The sequence below is a fragment of the Corythoichthys intestinalis genome, chromosome 10 (assembly GCF_030265065.1).
Source record: "Corythoichthys intestinalis isolate RoL2023-P3 chromosome 10, ASM3026506v1, whole genome shotgun sequence".
In the NCBI taxonomy this organism is placed as follows: domain Eukaryota; kingdom Metazoa; phylum Chordata; class Actinopteri; order Syngnathiformes; family Syngnathidae; genus Corythoichthys; species Corythoichthys intestinalis.
The window spans coordinates 48,798,316-48,813,883 of record NC_080404.1 but is presented as its reverse complement, the minus strand read 5'-3'; the positions used below and the strand labels follow the sequence as shown (position 1 = coordinate 48,813,883).

General features: G+C 36.6%; 1 protein-coding gene across 1 annotated transcript in view; it reads left to right on the top strand.

The window, feature by feature from the left end:
* The window catches only part of golga7bb (golgin A7 family, member Bb), a 45,121-nt gene extending 30,715 nt beyond the window's left edge, over positions 1–14,406 (top strand). Inside the window, exons 4-5 of the mRNA XM_057848720.1 lie at positions 7,811–7,912; positions 12,280–14,406. Of these exons, the coding sequence (XP_057704703.1) occupies positions 7,811–7,912; positions 12,280–12,366 (189 nt within the window). The 3' untranslated portion in view covers positions 12,367–14,406. The remainder of the gene's footprint in view (positions 1–7,810; positions 7,913–12,279) is intronic.
* The last annotated feature ends 1,162 nt before the right edge of the window (positions 14,407–15,568 follow it).

Genomic DNA, 15,568 nt, shown 5'->3' with positions numbered 1-15,568 from the left:
GCCACCACCTCAACATTTTATCTCATTCACTACCATAGACGTATAAACAACGGTCTTGATGATGTTCAACTGCTCAGGACTAAAGAACACAAAAGAGTTGACGCAAACTTTTTTATGATGAAAGATAGAAATCTAATCTTTCTTTTTAAAGTTGTGTATTCGTGAAGCCATAGAAAACTGTTGTTTGGCGCTTGAAAGAAGGGGATGTCTTGTGACAGGTATTGTTAATAACGGCCTTTCTAACGGCGTTATTTTTTTTTTTTTTTTTTTTTAGTAGTAGGTAATCTAATTAATTACCTTTCCCATCTTTGCAACACAGGTATCTTTACTGAGGATGTGAAGTGCCGCGTTACTACTATTTGGTTAAATGAGGTGCAAGTTTTCTGATTTCATCACAGCTGCCTGGGAGACATTATAGCGAGATTGGGGAGGAAGGACGTGAGTGGTGACGCCGTTGCAAACGCGATGATGATTCGCGAGGTGGCTCGGAGCGTTAGCATTGCATTTGCGTTCTTAATAGAATTAGCATTTTAGCGTGGCGAGCTTCATCTTAAACTCTCGGGCAACTTTTTGTTTTGTTTTTTTTTTTACATACAATTTGTGGCGTCCAGGTGGGCACAATTAATTGAAAATAATGTAGTATTTTCCTGCTGAGTGTGTATTATCATCACCAAGTTGACGTTATCCTTGTAGATGCTACAATATAATGCATATATTGTTAAAATACCAAAAATAGTCACTAGCCCTAAAGGTTTTTTGAATTACATATACATGAACCTTTAATTAAAACAACTACAGCAAAGATAGGACCTTCTTCAATCTTTAAGACCAGAATGGAGGAATTATTATTCTATATAAACAGCAAAAGCAAGAGCTATATCATCCATGGCGACTTCAATATTGACCTCTCTAGGGATGCTAATGCTCAGAATGAATTTATAAATGTATTATATTCTTCATCCTTCTTCCCTACAATTAATACCTATACCAGAGTCACTCAATCCACAAAGTCAATTATTGATAACATCATCACAAATATTCAAAACTCTACACTTATGTCTGGAGCCGTACTCTCTGACATTTCGGATCACTACCCCATTGTATTATATTGTGACCTTCATATTAAATCATCACCCATATAACATGAAATAAAAATATTAAATGAAGAAACTGTGTATAATTTGAGTGAGGATTTGAACAGCATCACTGACCTACCCCCATACTTCACAGTGGGTATACCGTGGGACCGTGTGCTTTGGTCAGATGAGACCAAGATTGAGCTTTTTGGCAACAAACACTCTAAGTGGGTCTGGCGTGCCACGAAAGCTGCGCATGCTGAAAAGCACCTCATACCCACTGTGAAGTATAGGGGTGGGTCATTGATGCTGTGGGGCTGTTTTGCTTCCAAAGGCCCTGGGAACCTTGTTAGGGTGCATTGCATCATGAATGCTTTGAAATACCGGGACATTTTAAATCAAAATCTGTTGCCCTCTGCCCGAATGCTGAAGATGGGTCGTCACTGGGTCTTTCAGCAAGACAATGACCCTAAACATATGGCCAAATCTACAAAGAAATGGTTCACCAGACACAAAATCAAGCTCCTCCCATGGCCATCTCAGTCCCCGGATCTTGTTTTGTTGGCAAAAGGGAGTTGTGCAAAGTATTAACACCAGGGGGTGCTAATAATTGTGACACACATTATTTGATGTCAAATAATTATTTCTTTATGTGGGATTTTTTCCCCACTGAATGAATGCACTTGTATTGAAGGTTGGATTTTTCTCTTATTTTCCATTAAGGTTCCATATTATCTGAATTTTAAAAAAAATACTAGAAGCTAAAAAACACATCTTTTTCAGGGGTGCCAATAATTATGGAGGGCACTGTATATCAGAGGTGTGACGATGCGCAGAAAAACAAAAAGGCTTTTTTTCCTCACAACATCTAAAAGTTAAAATGTCAAAAATGTTATAGAATGTCTAATGTAATAATGTGTTGAACATTAAAAGTAACGTCTGTTACTTTGCTGAGAAACTAATTACTCTTACAATGAGGTAACTGAGTTACTGATGCAATTACTTTTTGGGAGAAGTAATTTGTAACTAACTAATTTTTAAAAAGTACTGTATGATTAGCAACACTGTTTTTGACAGGATGTTTGGTCGTGAATGAGTTAACTGAATTTTTTAGTATGAATTGGATGATAAATTTCTTCACAAAGACAAACGATAAATTTCAGTTATCCATCCTGAGCTCGAGAGAGAGAATTTTGTACCCCAATTTACAGCACTAGCACTATTGTTAAATGCTTCATCACAAGTGAAAAACTCATCCAGTACAGTAGACCAGTGGTCCCCAACATAGGCGGAGTTTGACTTTTGCGGCAGGGGGAGCAAAAACGTTAAGCCCCCAAAACGTCAGGAATAAAATTAACTTACAAGATATATGCTCCGATAGTAGCTTAGCCCATGCTCGTATGTACAACTTGACAGCAAATATCCTTGGTCACAGGCATAATGAGTTCTTCTCAAATCGAGAAACGTTTCTTGGCTTTAGCGTTAAGGTTCGCCACGAGGTATGATGCCTTTAGTGCATTCGCTTTTGTTAATGTGGTGGCTCTCACTAAGTGTTTCTGTCGATTGTGCGCGTGCTTTTTTTTTGTTTGTTTAAAAAATTCTAAAGGCTTATTTATCCATTAGTCCAGGGTTCCTAGTCTCTATATGCTAAAGCATCTTTGAAGGCGTTATTGCCTCGCTTGCTAACTTTTGGCCACAGGCTAGTATTATGAGGAGTGGACTTGGCGTAGGCTCATCTTTTGACTAGTCAGGAGGTCTTTTTTTGCCCCGAAAAAGTTATCCAAAGATGACCGTTTTTCACATCTTCGCTTGCGTGTGGGCTTATTAGTTCCGGGAACAAATGTGATGCACCTACGTCATCCGTCATTATTAACAACAAGCACACATACTGTAGATATATATATAAAAAAATAGATGCTAGCACCATTTGTTTTCTATGACGATATCCTATCCAGTTTTAAGATTATATCTGTTGATTAATCTAAGCAAAACGACAGGAAGTACCCCATCCTCCATTACTGAGGTGTGCCGCCCGCAGCACACAGCCAGCAGCAGCCAGCTAACGTTACTGTTTACATTGCCTGACGCTAGGCTGTTACTGAGGTGTGTAAACACCCCAGTAATGGCAGCCACTACTTGAGGGTGATGTCCACATATCTCTACTCGGATTAGTCAATAGAGTAGGCAGGCAGATTGGTGCGTCAAAAGGCAAAGGCCAGAATGCAGTTGTGAATAAATTATTTATTATTTCTGTGTGGCCCGTTAGCAGATACGCCACCGACTGGGACTGTTCCCCGGCCTGGTAGTTGGGGACCCATGCACTAGACTCTGAGCTCACACTTTATTTTGCAGTTTTCAAATTTAAAGATTTAAAAAAAGATATTTTTTTAATGGAAGAACAAAACCCTCTATCACTGGCTAAGACAGAGACACTAATGCATGTGCTTATCACTGACTGAATTGATTATTATAATGCTCTGCTTACTGGTCTTCCAAAAAACACTCTTTCAGGTTTACAGTCACCATAAACTAAGGGAACAGGTATCCTGATGAAGATCTGTAGGCAGGAGTATATTACACTGATTTTAAATCACTGCTGTGGCTCCTTGGGTGTTCCAAGATAAGTTTTAAAACGCTTGTCTTGGGCCTTCCTATCTTTAAGAACTCCTTTAAACTAATGAACCCTCGTGAGACCTGCGGTCGTCCATGTTTGGGCCTTTTTTTGGGGCATTCTGCGTGACATTGTTTCAGCACCACTGCTCCAGTTAGGGCAACACATAATATATACATGGATTGTAAGTAGTACTGCAGCTATCGAGTATTTTATGAATGAGTAGTCGATTATCAACTAGTTGTTCAAATAATTGAGTAATGGGATTGAACGTGCTGCACAATAAATTTTAGGAGATGTAAAACAAAGGTTTGCTAAGATTGCACTTTCAAAAGAGCAATAAATGTAAATACTAAATAAAATTCCTGAATGTTTGTTCAAACAAAGCAGAATTGCACTTTCATTTGAAAATAATTAAAATACCTGATCTTAGCCTCAAACGGTATAAAAATTGAATAAATAAATGAGGATCCAAGTACAGCAAAAGAACAATTGGCTAACTTGCGCCGCAAATGTCCGCTAGCTTAAATGCTATATAACGCTCACGTTTTTTAATTTTTTTACAATGCTCTTAATGAATTGTTCAAACACATATTCCTACAAAAAACGGTGTAACGCGTGACAGGTAAGATACATGCAAAAAAAAAGGGGGACAGGCTTCCACTTATGTACTTTTAAAAGAATAAGTAAATCCACCTTGACCACTCGTCACTCGGGAGCTCAGCGGTTCGCACACATGCGTTCGCAGATGAACTCCAACACAAAAGTAAGTAGCAACAGAAGAACATATTCAATATAAATAAAGCAGCGTCACCACATGGTGGATATCGGGAGGAAAACCATTTAAGGAGGCGACTGTTAGAATGGCTAATTATACCTGTAAATTACGAATGCATAAAATTTTTTTTTTTTTTTAAACTACCTTACAGTGTTATGAAAAAGTATCTGAACCTTTTGGAATTTCTCACATTTCTGCATAAAATCACCATGAAATGTGAGCTGATCTTTGTCAAAATCACACAGATGAAAAAACAGCGTATGCTTTAACTAAAACCACTGAAAGTTAAGAGTCGCCATAATGTGCTGTCTTGTGCATGTCTGCTCATACTGTAAACTCTGTTGGGCTAAATGTAGCAGAAGTAGACTGTCAATTCCGACAAAAGCAAACCATACAGCATTGGAGACAATGTACACAACTTGACTCAAACGTTAGCAAGAACTTAAAAACTAGCAAAGTCGTTAAATATATTGTAATACAGCGGTATGAAAAAGTATCTGAACCTTTTGAAATTTCTCACATTTCTGCATAAAATCCCCATCAAATGTGATCTGATCTTTATCAAAATCACACAGATGAAATAAACAGTGTCTGCTTTAACTAAAACCACCAACACATTTAGAGGTTTTCATATTTTAATGAAGATAGTATGCAAACAATGACAGAAGGTTGAAAAATAAGTAAGTGAACCATCACATTTCATATTTCATCACAGCCACCCCCCATCTCCCTTGGCAGCAGTAACTTCAACCAGACGCTTCCTGTAGCTGCAGATCAGTCTGACGCTTATCTTGGTCCATTCTTCTCTACAAAACAGCTGTAGTTCAGTCAGATTTCTGGGATGACTGGATGTCTTCACATCAAGACAATTCTTACCAAGTGTGTGTTTTATAGTGGGCTGGGCAGCTTTAAACCACTCATCAGTGATTTGGCACACACCTGACTTAAATTGTTCGGTAAAAATTGGTTTCAATTGATCTTTAAGTCTCTTTGGGCAGAGGGTTCACTTACTTATCCCCCGCCCCTTCTGTCCTTGTTTGCATACTCTCCTCATTAAAATATAAAAAACCTATAAATGATTGGGTGGTTTTAGGTAAAGCACTGTTTTTTCATTTGTGTGATTTTGACAAAGATCAGATCACATTTGATTGTAATTTTATGCAGAAATGTGAGAAATTCCAAAAGCTTCAGGTAGTTTTTCATACCACTGTATCAGTTGGTCTTAGCAGGGAGCAGCTGGATTCAACCACGTTAAATGAGTTATGTCATATTCATTGTTGCCACTAGAGGGCAATGTATTCAAACCAAATCAATAAAACTAAATGCAAACACTTTCAAAACAAACCATTACAACGCCACTTTTACTTAGCGAATCCTCAAAGTAGCAAAATTTGATTCGAAGCTTTTTTCTAATCGAATTACTCGAGTTAATTGATTAATTGTTGCAGCACTAATTGTAATTGTTTTATTGATTAATCAACAATTGATTAATTGTTGCAGCACTAATTGTAATTGTTTTAGTGCTGCAACGATTAATCGATTAACTCGAGTATTCGATTAGAAAAAAAATATTCGAATTAATTTTTTTTTGCTTCGAGTATTCGTTTAATTAAAGTGGCGTTGCAATGTTTTATTTTGAAAGAGTTGGCATTTAGTTTTATTGATTACTCGAGTTAATCGATTAATTGTTGCAGCACTAATTGTAACTGTTTTAGTGATAAATCAACAATTGATTAATTGTTGCAGCAGTAATTGTAATTGTTTTAGTGCTGCAACGATTAATCGATTAACTCGAGTGTTGGATTAGAAAAAAATATTCGAATTGATTTTTTTTGCTTCGAGTATTCATTTAATTAAAGTGGCGTTGCAATGTTTTATTTTGAAAGTGTTGGCATTTAGTTTTATTGATTACTCGAGTTAATCGATTAATTGTTGCAGCACTAATTGTAATTGTTTTAGTGATAAATCAACAATTGATTAATTGTTGCAGCACTAATTGTTATTGTTTTAGTGCTGCAATGATTAATCGATTAACTCGTGTATTCGATTAGAAAAAAATATTCAAATTAAATTTTTTTTGCTTCGAGTTTTCGTTTAATTAAAGTGACATTGTAATGGTTTATTTTGAAAGTGTTCGCATTCAGTTTTATTGATAAGGGTGGATACACTGCCTTCTGGTCTGCCTCTTTTCACCTGGCTGAATCCAACTGCTCCCTGTTAAGACCGACGTAAGCTAAGTTTTTTGTTTGAGCTAATGTTTTTTAATGCATTCATAATTTAGTTTATGGGTATATTTAGCCATTTTTTTTGTGGGAATGTGTGTCTGAACCATTGTTAAGAGCATTGAAAAAAAAAAAGTCAGCATTTTATAGCATTTAAGCTAGCGGACTTTTTACATTTAAGTTAGCCAATTGTTCTTTTGTTTTACAGAGATTCTAATTTTTTACAAAATATATATACTGTATATACCGTTTGAGGCTCAGCTCAGGTATTTTAATTTTTCATGTGCCTTATCCGATTACTCGATTATTCGAACCAACTAGTCCATCGATTAATCGACAATTAAAATATTCAATAGCTGCAGCCCTAAAGGGTTTTAACTGCCACAAATATTTTATTTATGTGCACTCGCGCTTTTCTTGACTCTTGGTTTTGGTTCTGCAAACACATGGCCACTTATTTGCCTCTTATTGCACAGTCTTCGTCCCCAACTGTCAGAGTGACATTGACATTCTCGTCATTGTAGTGTATACGGTGACGTATCAAGTAATTGATTAGGATGACGTGAACTCTAAAACCTAATGTAGATATTTTCTACTATTTCCCATTAGTACACAGATGTGCAAATGATGGCGCTGGCCTTTTCAGCAGTGCTGACAGCTTTCTTTGTGGCTGCAAGGCCCAGTGGACTGGAGTTCAGCTGTCAGACCCACTTAGGCTGCTTCCAGGGGATGCGTGGCATATCAGCATTGATGTTGTCCACAGAGGCATATAGCCCATGCTCAATAAGCTGCCCTAATTATGCCACTTAAATCTAATAGCTGTCATTTCAGCATGACTGGCCATCAGTCAGCGCAAATCCTGTGGATATCTTGCAAGATTTGTGCTGCTCCGCAGTCCGTGGCAAACATGTTTCGATGTGTGATACACAAACAGTTGAAGGCTGAACTTCCCCGTTGTTTTGTAGCAAACTCACTGTATTCTTTTCGAATTACCCTCAATACGCAGAAATAATTAGAGTGGTGGAAAGATGTTTTATTTGCAACATTTTACATTTAAGGTGAGCGTTCATGTTTTATTCATTGAAGGGTATTATTGAATTAATTCCTATGTTTAAAATTTCAGGTTTTGAGGAAGGTAACGAGCTACATCCAGGATCAGAATGAGAAAATCTACGCTCCGCGAGGGCTGCTGATCACCGACCCCGTCGAAAGGGGAATGCGAGTTGTATCCTTCAAGGAACCTGCTGCCTCCTATTTCTCCTGCCAATTAAACAGCAATAGCACACTGATCTGCACTGTAAAGCCACAACTATAAATTAATCAGCTCCATTCTGGGACAAAACCAAGGGCATAGGTTTGCATAGGGACGGTAGGGATAAAACAATACCAACTTTTCAGGAATCTCAAATTGTCTCCACCAACTTTTAAGCAACCTTATTTGGGTTATATAATGTGTTCAGTTATATAGGCCATTTAGATTGTCTTCCCTTACATTGTTACAATAGAATTGACCCTACCATTATTAGAGTGAATTACCGTAATTTCCCGAATATAAGGCGCACCCGTGTATAACGCGCACCCCAAATTTATTTGTAAAATCTAGGGAAAATTATTTTACCCGTTTATAACGCGCACCCTAATTATAGCACCAATAAATAGAAGAAGAAAAAAGAGCTCGTGTACAGATACAGAAATGTCATTTTACTGACTGGTGAAACATAGCACAAGCATAGCACATTGGTACTTCAAAACATTACCGTAAACTGACAATATGTACGGTAATAATATGACAACTTCTCCAACTTACCAGAATCCAGAAGAAAACAAAACAGATGTGACTTTTCTTTTAAAGGCTGCTGTATAACTTGCTCGTTTCATCATGATGAATAAATGTTTTTTCCATGGATTGATACAGTAAAATAAAAGTGGGGACTGAAGTCGGAAAACGGAAAGAGCGCAGAGCTGTGTGTAACAAGAGGAACTATTGTTATTTGGGTTTGAGTTTCCCGTGGGACAGATATAGTTGACGGACACAGGAAGTCTGTGTTGTGTTACGTTTGTTATGGTCCGAGTTGCCAAGTAGCAATAAACGTTGACTCAAATGAGTTCAAGAAACTAAATTCTGTGCTTTATGAAGAGTGAAAAAAGCAGAATTTAACACAGACGAAATCATTCGACCAATCAGAGTGGTATTACCGAAACAAAATGGTGATGTCATGTAATGGTCAGCAACGGATTTATATATATATATATATATATATATATATATATATATATATATATATATATATATATATATATATATATATATACACATTAGGGCTGTCAAACGATTTAACATTCTGTTAAAGCGATCCAGGGATAGAGGGACTTGTAGTTCTTAAAAGAAAAATGTTACTACAAGTTATAGAAATTTTATATTAAAACCCCTCTTAATGTTTTCGTTTTAATAAAATTTGTAAAATTTTCAATCAAAAAATAAACTAGTAGCCCGCCATTGTTGATGTCAATAATTACTTACACAATGCTCATGGGTTCTGAAGCCTATAAAATCAGTCGCACCCAAGCGCCAGCAGAGGGCGGCAAAACTCCATAAAACACAACAAGTGAGCGTTTCACTGTATTGCCATTTAAATCTGTCTGAGCGGGGCATCTGTATTAATTGCGTCAAATATTTTATCGTGATTAATTTAAAAAAATAATTAACGCCCGTTAACGCGATAATTTTGACAGCCCTAATATATATATATATATATATATATATATATATATATATATATATATATATATATATATATATATATATATATATATATATATATATATTTCTGTCTCCATCCATGTACTCGTGTATAATGCGCACCCATTTTTTTACAAGTTGATTTTGGGAAAAAAAGTGTGCGTTATTTTCGGGAAATTACGGTATTTTCATTATGTTCAGACTTAGATTTACCCCTTTTTCAGTTGCTGAATGAGCCAGTCCATGGTTTTTCCTTATACGCATGTTTGATTGGCTGATGATTTGACCCACACACACTCTCACAGTACAAAATTACATTACATGTCGACATTCAGCTTCCTCCGCCCGCTTCGAAGAGGAGGGATATTAGAAGTGTTTTTTGGCCAGCAGCCACTGTAATCTGTAAGTATTAAGTAATGTAAAAAGTCATTGTTGTGAAGGTGGGAAACTCACCACTAATTTTCCAACTGAAAGTCCGAGCTGCATCAGAGTTAGCAATACCATTACATTAAACTGTGTGAACTTGCTAACCTGAGGAAGCTGCTTAGGCAAAAGTGTCCTCCTGCATTTGTTTTCCACTATGTTAACAATAATTAAATTTAAGCTGTAAGAAAACCAAGGTTTGCCCCCACCCTCCCCAGTTTCATTTTTATTTTAGTTATGTGATCTTAAAGCAGCCCAAAGGAGCTTTCATTTTTTTGTTGAGTTTGGCTGCGCTTGTGGACAAAAGCAGTAGTGTTTTTCCTGAAGGAAGGCTCTATTTTTATTTATTTTTGTTATTCCCTGACTAATACGTTTTTTGTTGTTGTTGTTGTTGTTATTATGTTTTATTTGGACAGACAATTTTGAGTGGTATAAATATAATAGTGGTATGAAAATATAATAGTGCTACAAATGTTTATTTTTGGCATTCCTGGATACTTAAGAGATGATTAACAAGTTTTGTATTTCTTGTGAATGTTAATATAATTTGTGTTAAAATGATGCACTTTATATTTGCTAATAAAATCCAGACATTTAGTCTAGAAGTTTTCAAGATGTTTTTTAGTCGTTTTTGAAAACAAAGGTTTGAATCAAACAGTGTATCACCTGAACCAATACATATGCAATGCAAAAACAAATTTCCCTTGTTTTCAGCGTAAAGCTGCAAGAAATAAGTTAAATTATCTGCCAGTGCTTCAATTTTACTCAGATTTCTTGAAATAAAAAAATCGCTAGCTGAAAATAAGCTTAACAGGTTTATTTTAAGCAAAAAGTTTGTATGTTTAATCTTAAGAAGGTTAAAGGAAAAAATGGTCATAATTCAAGAATAGATATGAAATGTTCTTAATTCAAGAATAGATATTGTTCAAAACATTATTTGAAAGCATTTTTTCTTGATTTAGGTGAAAAATGACCGACTTTTAGATGTATAGGCCTAATAAGAACAAATTGTAATATTTACTAAAAGTAAGTGAAAGAATCTCACGCATTCATCTGTTAACTAGCCTTTAAAACTGGTCACCAGGGGTGAAAGTGGGCCAGAACGGTCAGGAACGCAGTTCCGATGTAAGATTCAGGGCCGGAATGCTGTTCCGGTATACGGTGCTTTGATTTCGAAAATATGACAGTAACTGTCAAAACGCTATATATATAAAAAAAAAAATGCTAAGCTGCCACACATGCATTTCAGCTCCAAGAAGGAAAACAATCTACCAACATCAGATTTACATACACAAGTGTCAACAACAAGCATAATAAAGTGCTTGTGTAGCGTAATGTGAATGTACGCAGCAAAGCAAAACGCCTGGACTCATTTATCCATTCAATTGGCTGACATATTGACATGTGATCAGCAGGGATGGTTAGCTCTGATTGGTTCAAATATGCATGTTTTCTGAAACAGCAAAATAAATAAAAAAAATTTTAAAAAGGGCAATGCAAAAGAAAATGGATCAAATCTTTAAGAGCAAGGAACGAGTTAAGGAGGCCTATTTCTCATATTTAGTTTTATTTGCTGTGATCGGGAGGTTCAGAACATCTTAGCTGTCAATGTGCACTTTGGACTTATATTTGTTCATTTACGTTAGGCTACTTATTCGTTTCCTTATGATTTAAAAAAGTCAATGTTTGCGCAATCTTCAAAATATATTCCATTTCACTCTTCATAATATAAGTCATTTGTACTTATTTTTCTGAAAGTATGTTACTTATAGCTTTATTATTAAAAAAAAAAAAAGTAAATGTTTACATGAACTTCAATTTTAACATACATTATATCCTATGTTCTTAAGTAGTTAAAATTGAGATTTGGCATTTAGTATGTGAGGGCAAATAAAAATTAGGAGATGAAGGTTGGGGTTATTGCTATTTTTGTTAATTTATTTTGCAAAGTATTGAAAAAATTTAATTTTGAATGAAAATCAGTTTTTTTGTTATAGAAATAACTGCTAAAAGTTTTCTTTGCATTTCAGTGGTTTAAGAGGTTTGACCCCCCCGCCCATCCAAAATGAAAGAAAAAATAAATAAAATTTCTGTCTCCGTGGCGACCATCACGTCGGGGAGTTCCGGCAAGAAATTCTAGCCACTTTCACCCCTGCTGTTCACCCAATCTGTTTAGTTTTATTAATGTCCCGTCCCAAGCAAAATGTGTACATGCAGGTTATGCTGTTACATCATCCCTACCAACATTGAGACCAAACCTACGCCTTTGGACAAAACACACAAAACGTTTTTGTTACTAATTTCAGCGCATCACATTTAGAGTACACAATTTGCAAAACTAACCTGACAACAGTATTCATTACATCTGCATTTATGTGACAAATTCAAGCATGTCGTGCAGAATTCACTCCTTAATCTCCCTCTTTTAGCTGGAGATAAGCTTGTTCGAGGACCGAGGCTCAGGCAGCTCAAGCCCTTGCAGCAGCACCATGTCGACGGGGGGCGGAACCCGATGACTGGAGGGCCAGCGCCAGGCTTATGGGTACCAACATAGGGCAATCGGGACACTCGCTAACATCCGCATGCTAAAACATGAGAGCACCCGATTCTGAGGGGTGATTCATGCCAAGACCTACAACAACACAACATCTCGGTAACAGGAGGAATGCACACCAAGTAAGAAAAATGAAAGATCATGTTAACACACCAAGTAAGAAAAATGGAAGATGATGTTTACAATTAAATGCCAGCACCGTCTTCTTTATCCAGTTACCGTTTGTCTCATTCTGACTTTTCCTTTTATTTCTCATGAGACCATCATGAGTTATTGCTGAGTTAGCAGGCTTAAACCTGATTACACTGAGTGATAACCAGTGTTGTTAATAACGGCGTTACAATATAACGGCGTTACTAACGGCGTTATTTTTTTCAGTAATGAGTAATCTAATTAATTACTTTTCTCATCTTGGCAACGCCGTTACCGTTACTGAGGCGGGAAAGGCGTGCGTTACTATGCGTTACTAAGTTGGTTGAATAAAAAAAATCTGAGAGAACCGGACTCACGGGGACGAGAGCAGAGCAGGAGTGGGGAAGACGCCGTTGCAACCGCGATGGTAGGTGGCTCCAATAATACCTGACTGCAGCCATAGCCGACAAACTACGCCCACATGACACGGTAGATATCATATTATAGAACTAGATGCAAATGACAGACACTGCTGCATTGCCAACATGTTTTAAGGACTACATGCGTTTGTAAACAGCCGCCATCTTAAAGCAGTAGACCTCTCAGGAACTTAGGAAGGCCCTGATGTAGAGATCCTTCCTAGCGAACCTAAGTATTTTTTTTTAAATCTAAAATGCCCCTAAATCGGCAAAATCTTAACTTAAATCTATCTTTAAATGATGAAACAGTTTTAAAACTTACACATGTTTAAAGTAGACAGAAGGGAACTAATGCAATAACGGGAGAAATTTTAACAACTTTAACGATTGATTCACAACTTTAAATGACTTCCACATATAGCAAAGGTTACTAGCTAGTTATCGCAATACCCTTGTGTCTAGTTAAGTGGAGGGTAAAGAATTGGGCTAGGGCCAATTGTCCCCCAAACCCTTTAAGCTTCACATTGTGTGACCTGTGTGTGTGTTTTTTTTTTTTTTTTTTTTTTGAGGGGGAAAAAAAAAATCACTAGTTACTTTGCCAAGTAACTAATTACTCTTACATTCAGGTAACTGAGTTACTAACACAATTACTTTTTGGGAGAAGTAATTTGTAACTGTAATTAATTACTTTTTAAAAGTAAAATTAACAACACTGCATGGCACTAAATGCGTTAGTAGACAGCCGCCATCTTAAAGCAGTAGACTTTTTAGGACGGCTCTGTTGTAGAGAACCTTCCTAGCGAACCTAAGTAACTTTTTATCTAAAATACTTCTAAATCGGCAAAATCTTGACTTGAATCTATCTTTAAATGATGAAACAGTTTTAAAACTTTCATATGTCGAGAGAAGGGAACAAATGCAATAATGGGAGCAATTTTAACAACAGTTGATTCAGGGTAAAGGGTAAATTTGGGTAAAGAATTGGGCTCGGGCCAATTGTACCAAAAACCTTCACAAAAAACTTCACATAGTGTGGCCAATGTTTTTTTTTTTTTTTTTTTTTTTTTTTTTTTTTTTTTTTTTTTTTTGAGGGGAAAAAAAAAAAGAAGTAATTATCACCAATTACTTTGCCAAGTAACTAATTACTCTTACATTCAGGTAATTGAGTTACTAACGCAATTACTTTTTGGGAAAAGTAATTTGTAACTATAATTAATTACTTTTTTTCAGTAAGATTAACAACACTGGTGATAACACTTAATTGACTGAAGGAGAGAAGCAGTACTTTATATGGTGGTGCAGCAATTCAGTTTTTCAACAGTGGAAATTTACCACTCGCTCTTCTCCATTCTTGTATTCAACTGTAACTGGGTTGCGCCAATACATTTGGATCACGTGGGATTAGTTTTATGCTTCCCATTTATACCAGTAACCCATGTCAACACCATGAACTATAGTGTATCTCAAAAGTGAGTAAACCCCTCGCATTTCTGCAGATATTTAGGTATATCTTTTCATGGGACAACGCTGACAAAAAGTCACTTTCACACTATGAAAAGTAGTCAGTGTGCATCTTATATAATAGAGTTAATTTATTTTCCCCTCAAAATATAGCCATTAATATCTAAACCCCTTGCAACAAAAGTGAGTACACCCCATGAGAACTACGTACATCCCTAAATGTCCAAATTGAGTACTGCTTGTCATTTTCCCTCCAAAATGTCATGTGACTCATTACAGGAGTGCTGTCAGCATTGCTGCAGAGATTGAAGAGGTGGGGGGGGGGGGTCATTCCCACCTCCATGCTTGACTGTAGGCATGACACACTTATCTTTGTACTCCTCACCTTGTTGCCGCCACACATTCTTGAGACCATCGGAACCAAACAAATTAATCTTTGTCTTATCAGACCATACAATCAAAAAAATGGGGTGTTGAACTGACATAAAAAATTATGGAAAGAATTTGCACCTGATAATATTGCTTTCCTTCAGCATTTAGCAATTGTGTGCTTTTAACATAAAGCCAACATTAGGCACTCATGTTGCGCGAACATAACGCACTCTTGTCGAGCAAACATAAGGCACTCATGTTCACCCCAAAATACATGTTGAACCGACATTAAAGAAATACATAATTTGCACCTGATTAAATTGCTTTCCTTCAGTATTTAGCAATTGTGTTCTTTTAACATAAAGCACACGTTGAGCCAACATAAGGCACAACTAGGGCTGTCAAATTTATAGGGTTAACGGGTGGTAATTAATATTTTTAATCAATCAAGTTAAACTATTTAACGCATGCCCGAAACGCCCACTCACGCATTGCCGCAAACAGACTACAATGGCGCCATGTAACGTATATACAGAGCTCAGAGGCAGTGACAAGTGAGTGGAGTGGATACAGGCATTCATTTGGACCGTGCTTTTAATTGGCAAAAGCTTTGACATCTCTCCCACAACAATTATTACTATTGAAGCGAGCGAGCTTTTTCTTAACACCCTGCATTGTACACAATGAAGAGAAGATATAGCATTTGCAGCCACCACGCACAGTCAGGGTTGTGAGATTTCATTTCCCATCATGCATTTGGGCAGAACAGTTTAGTCACTA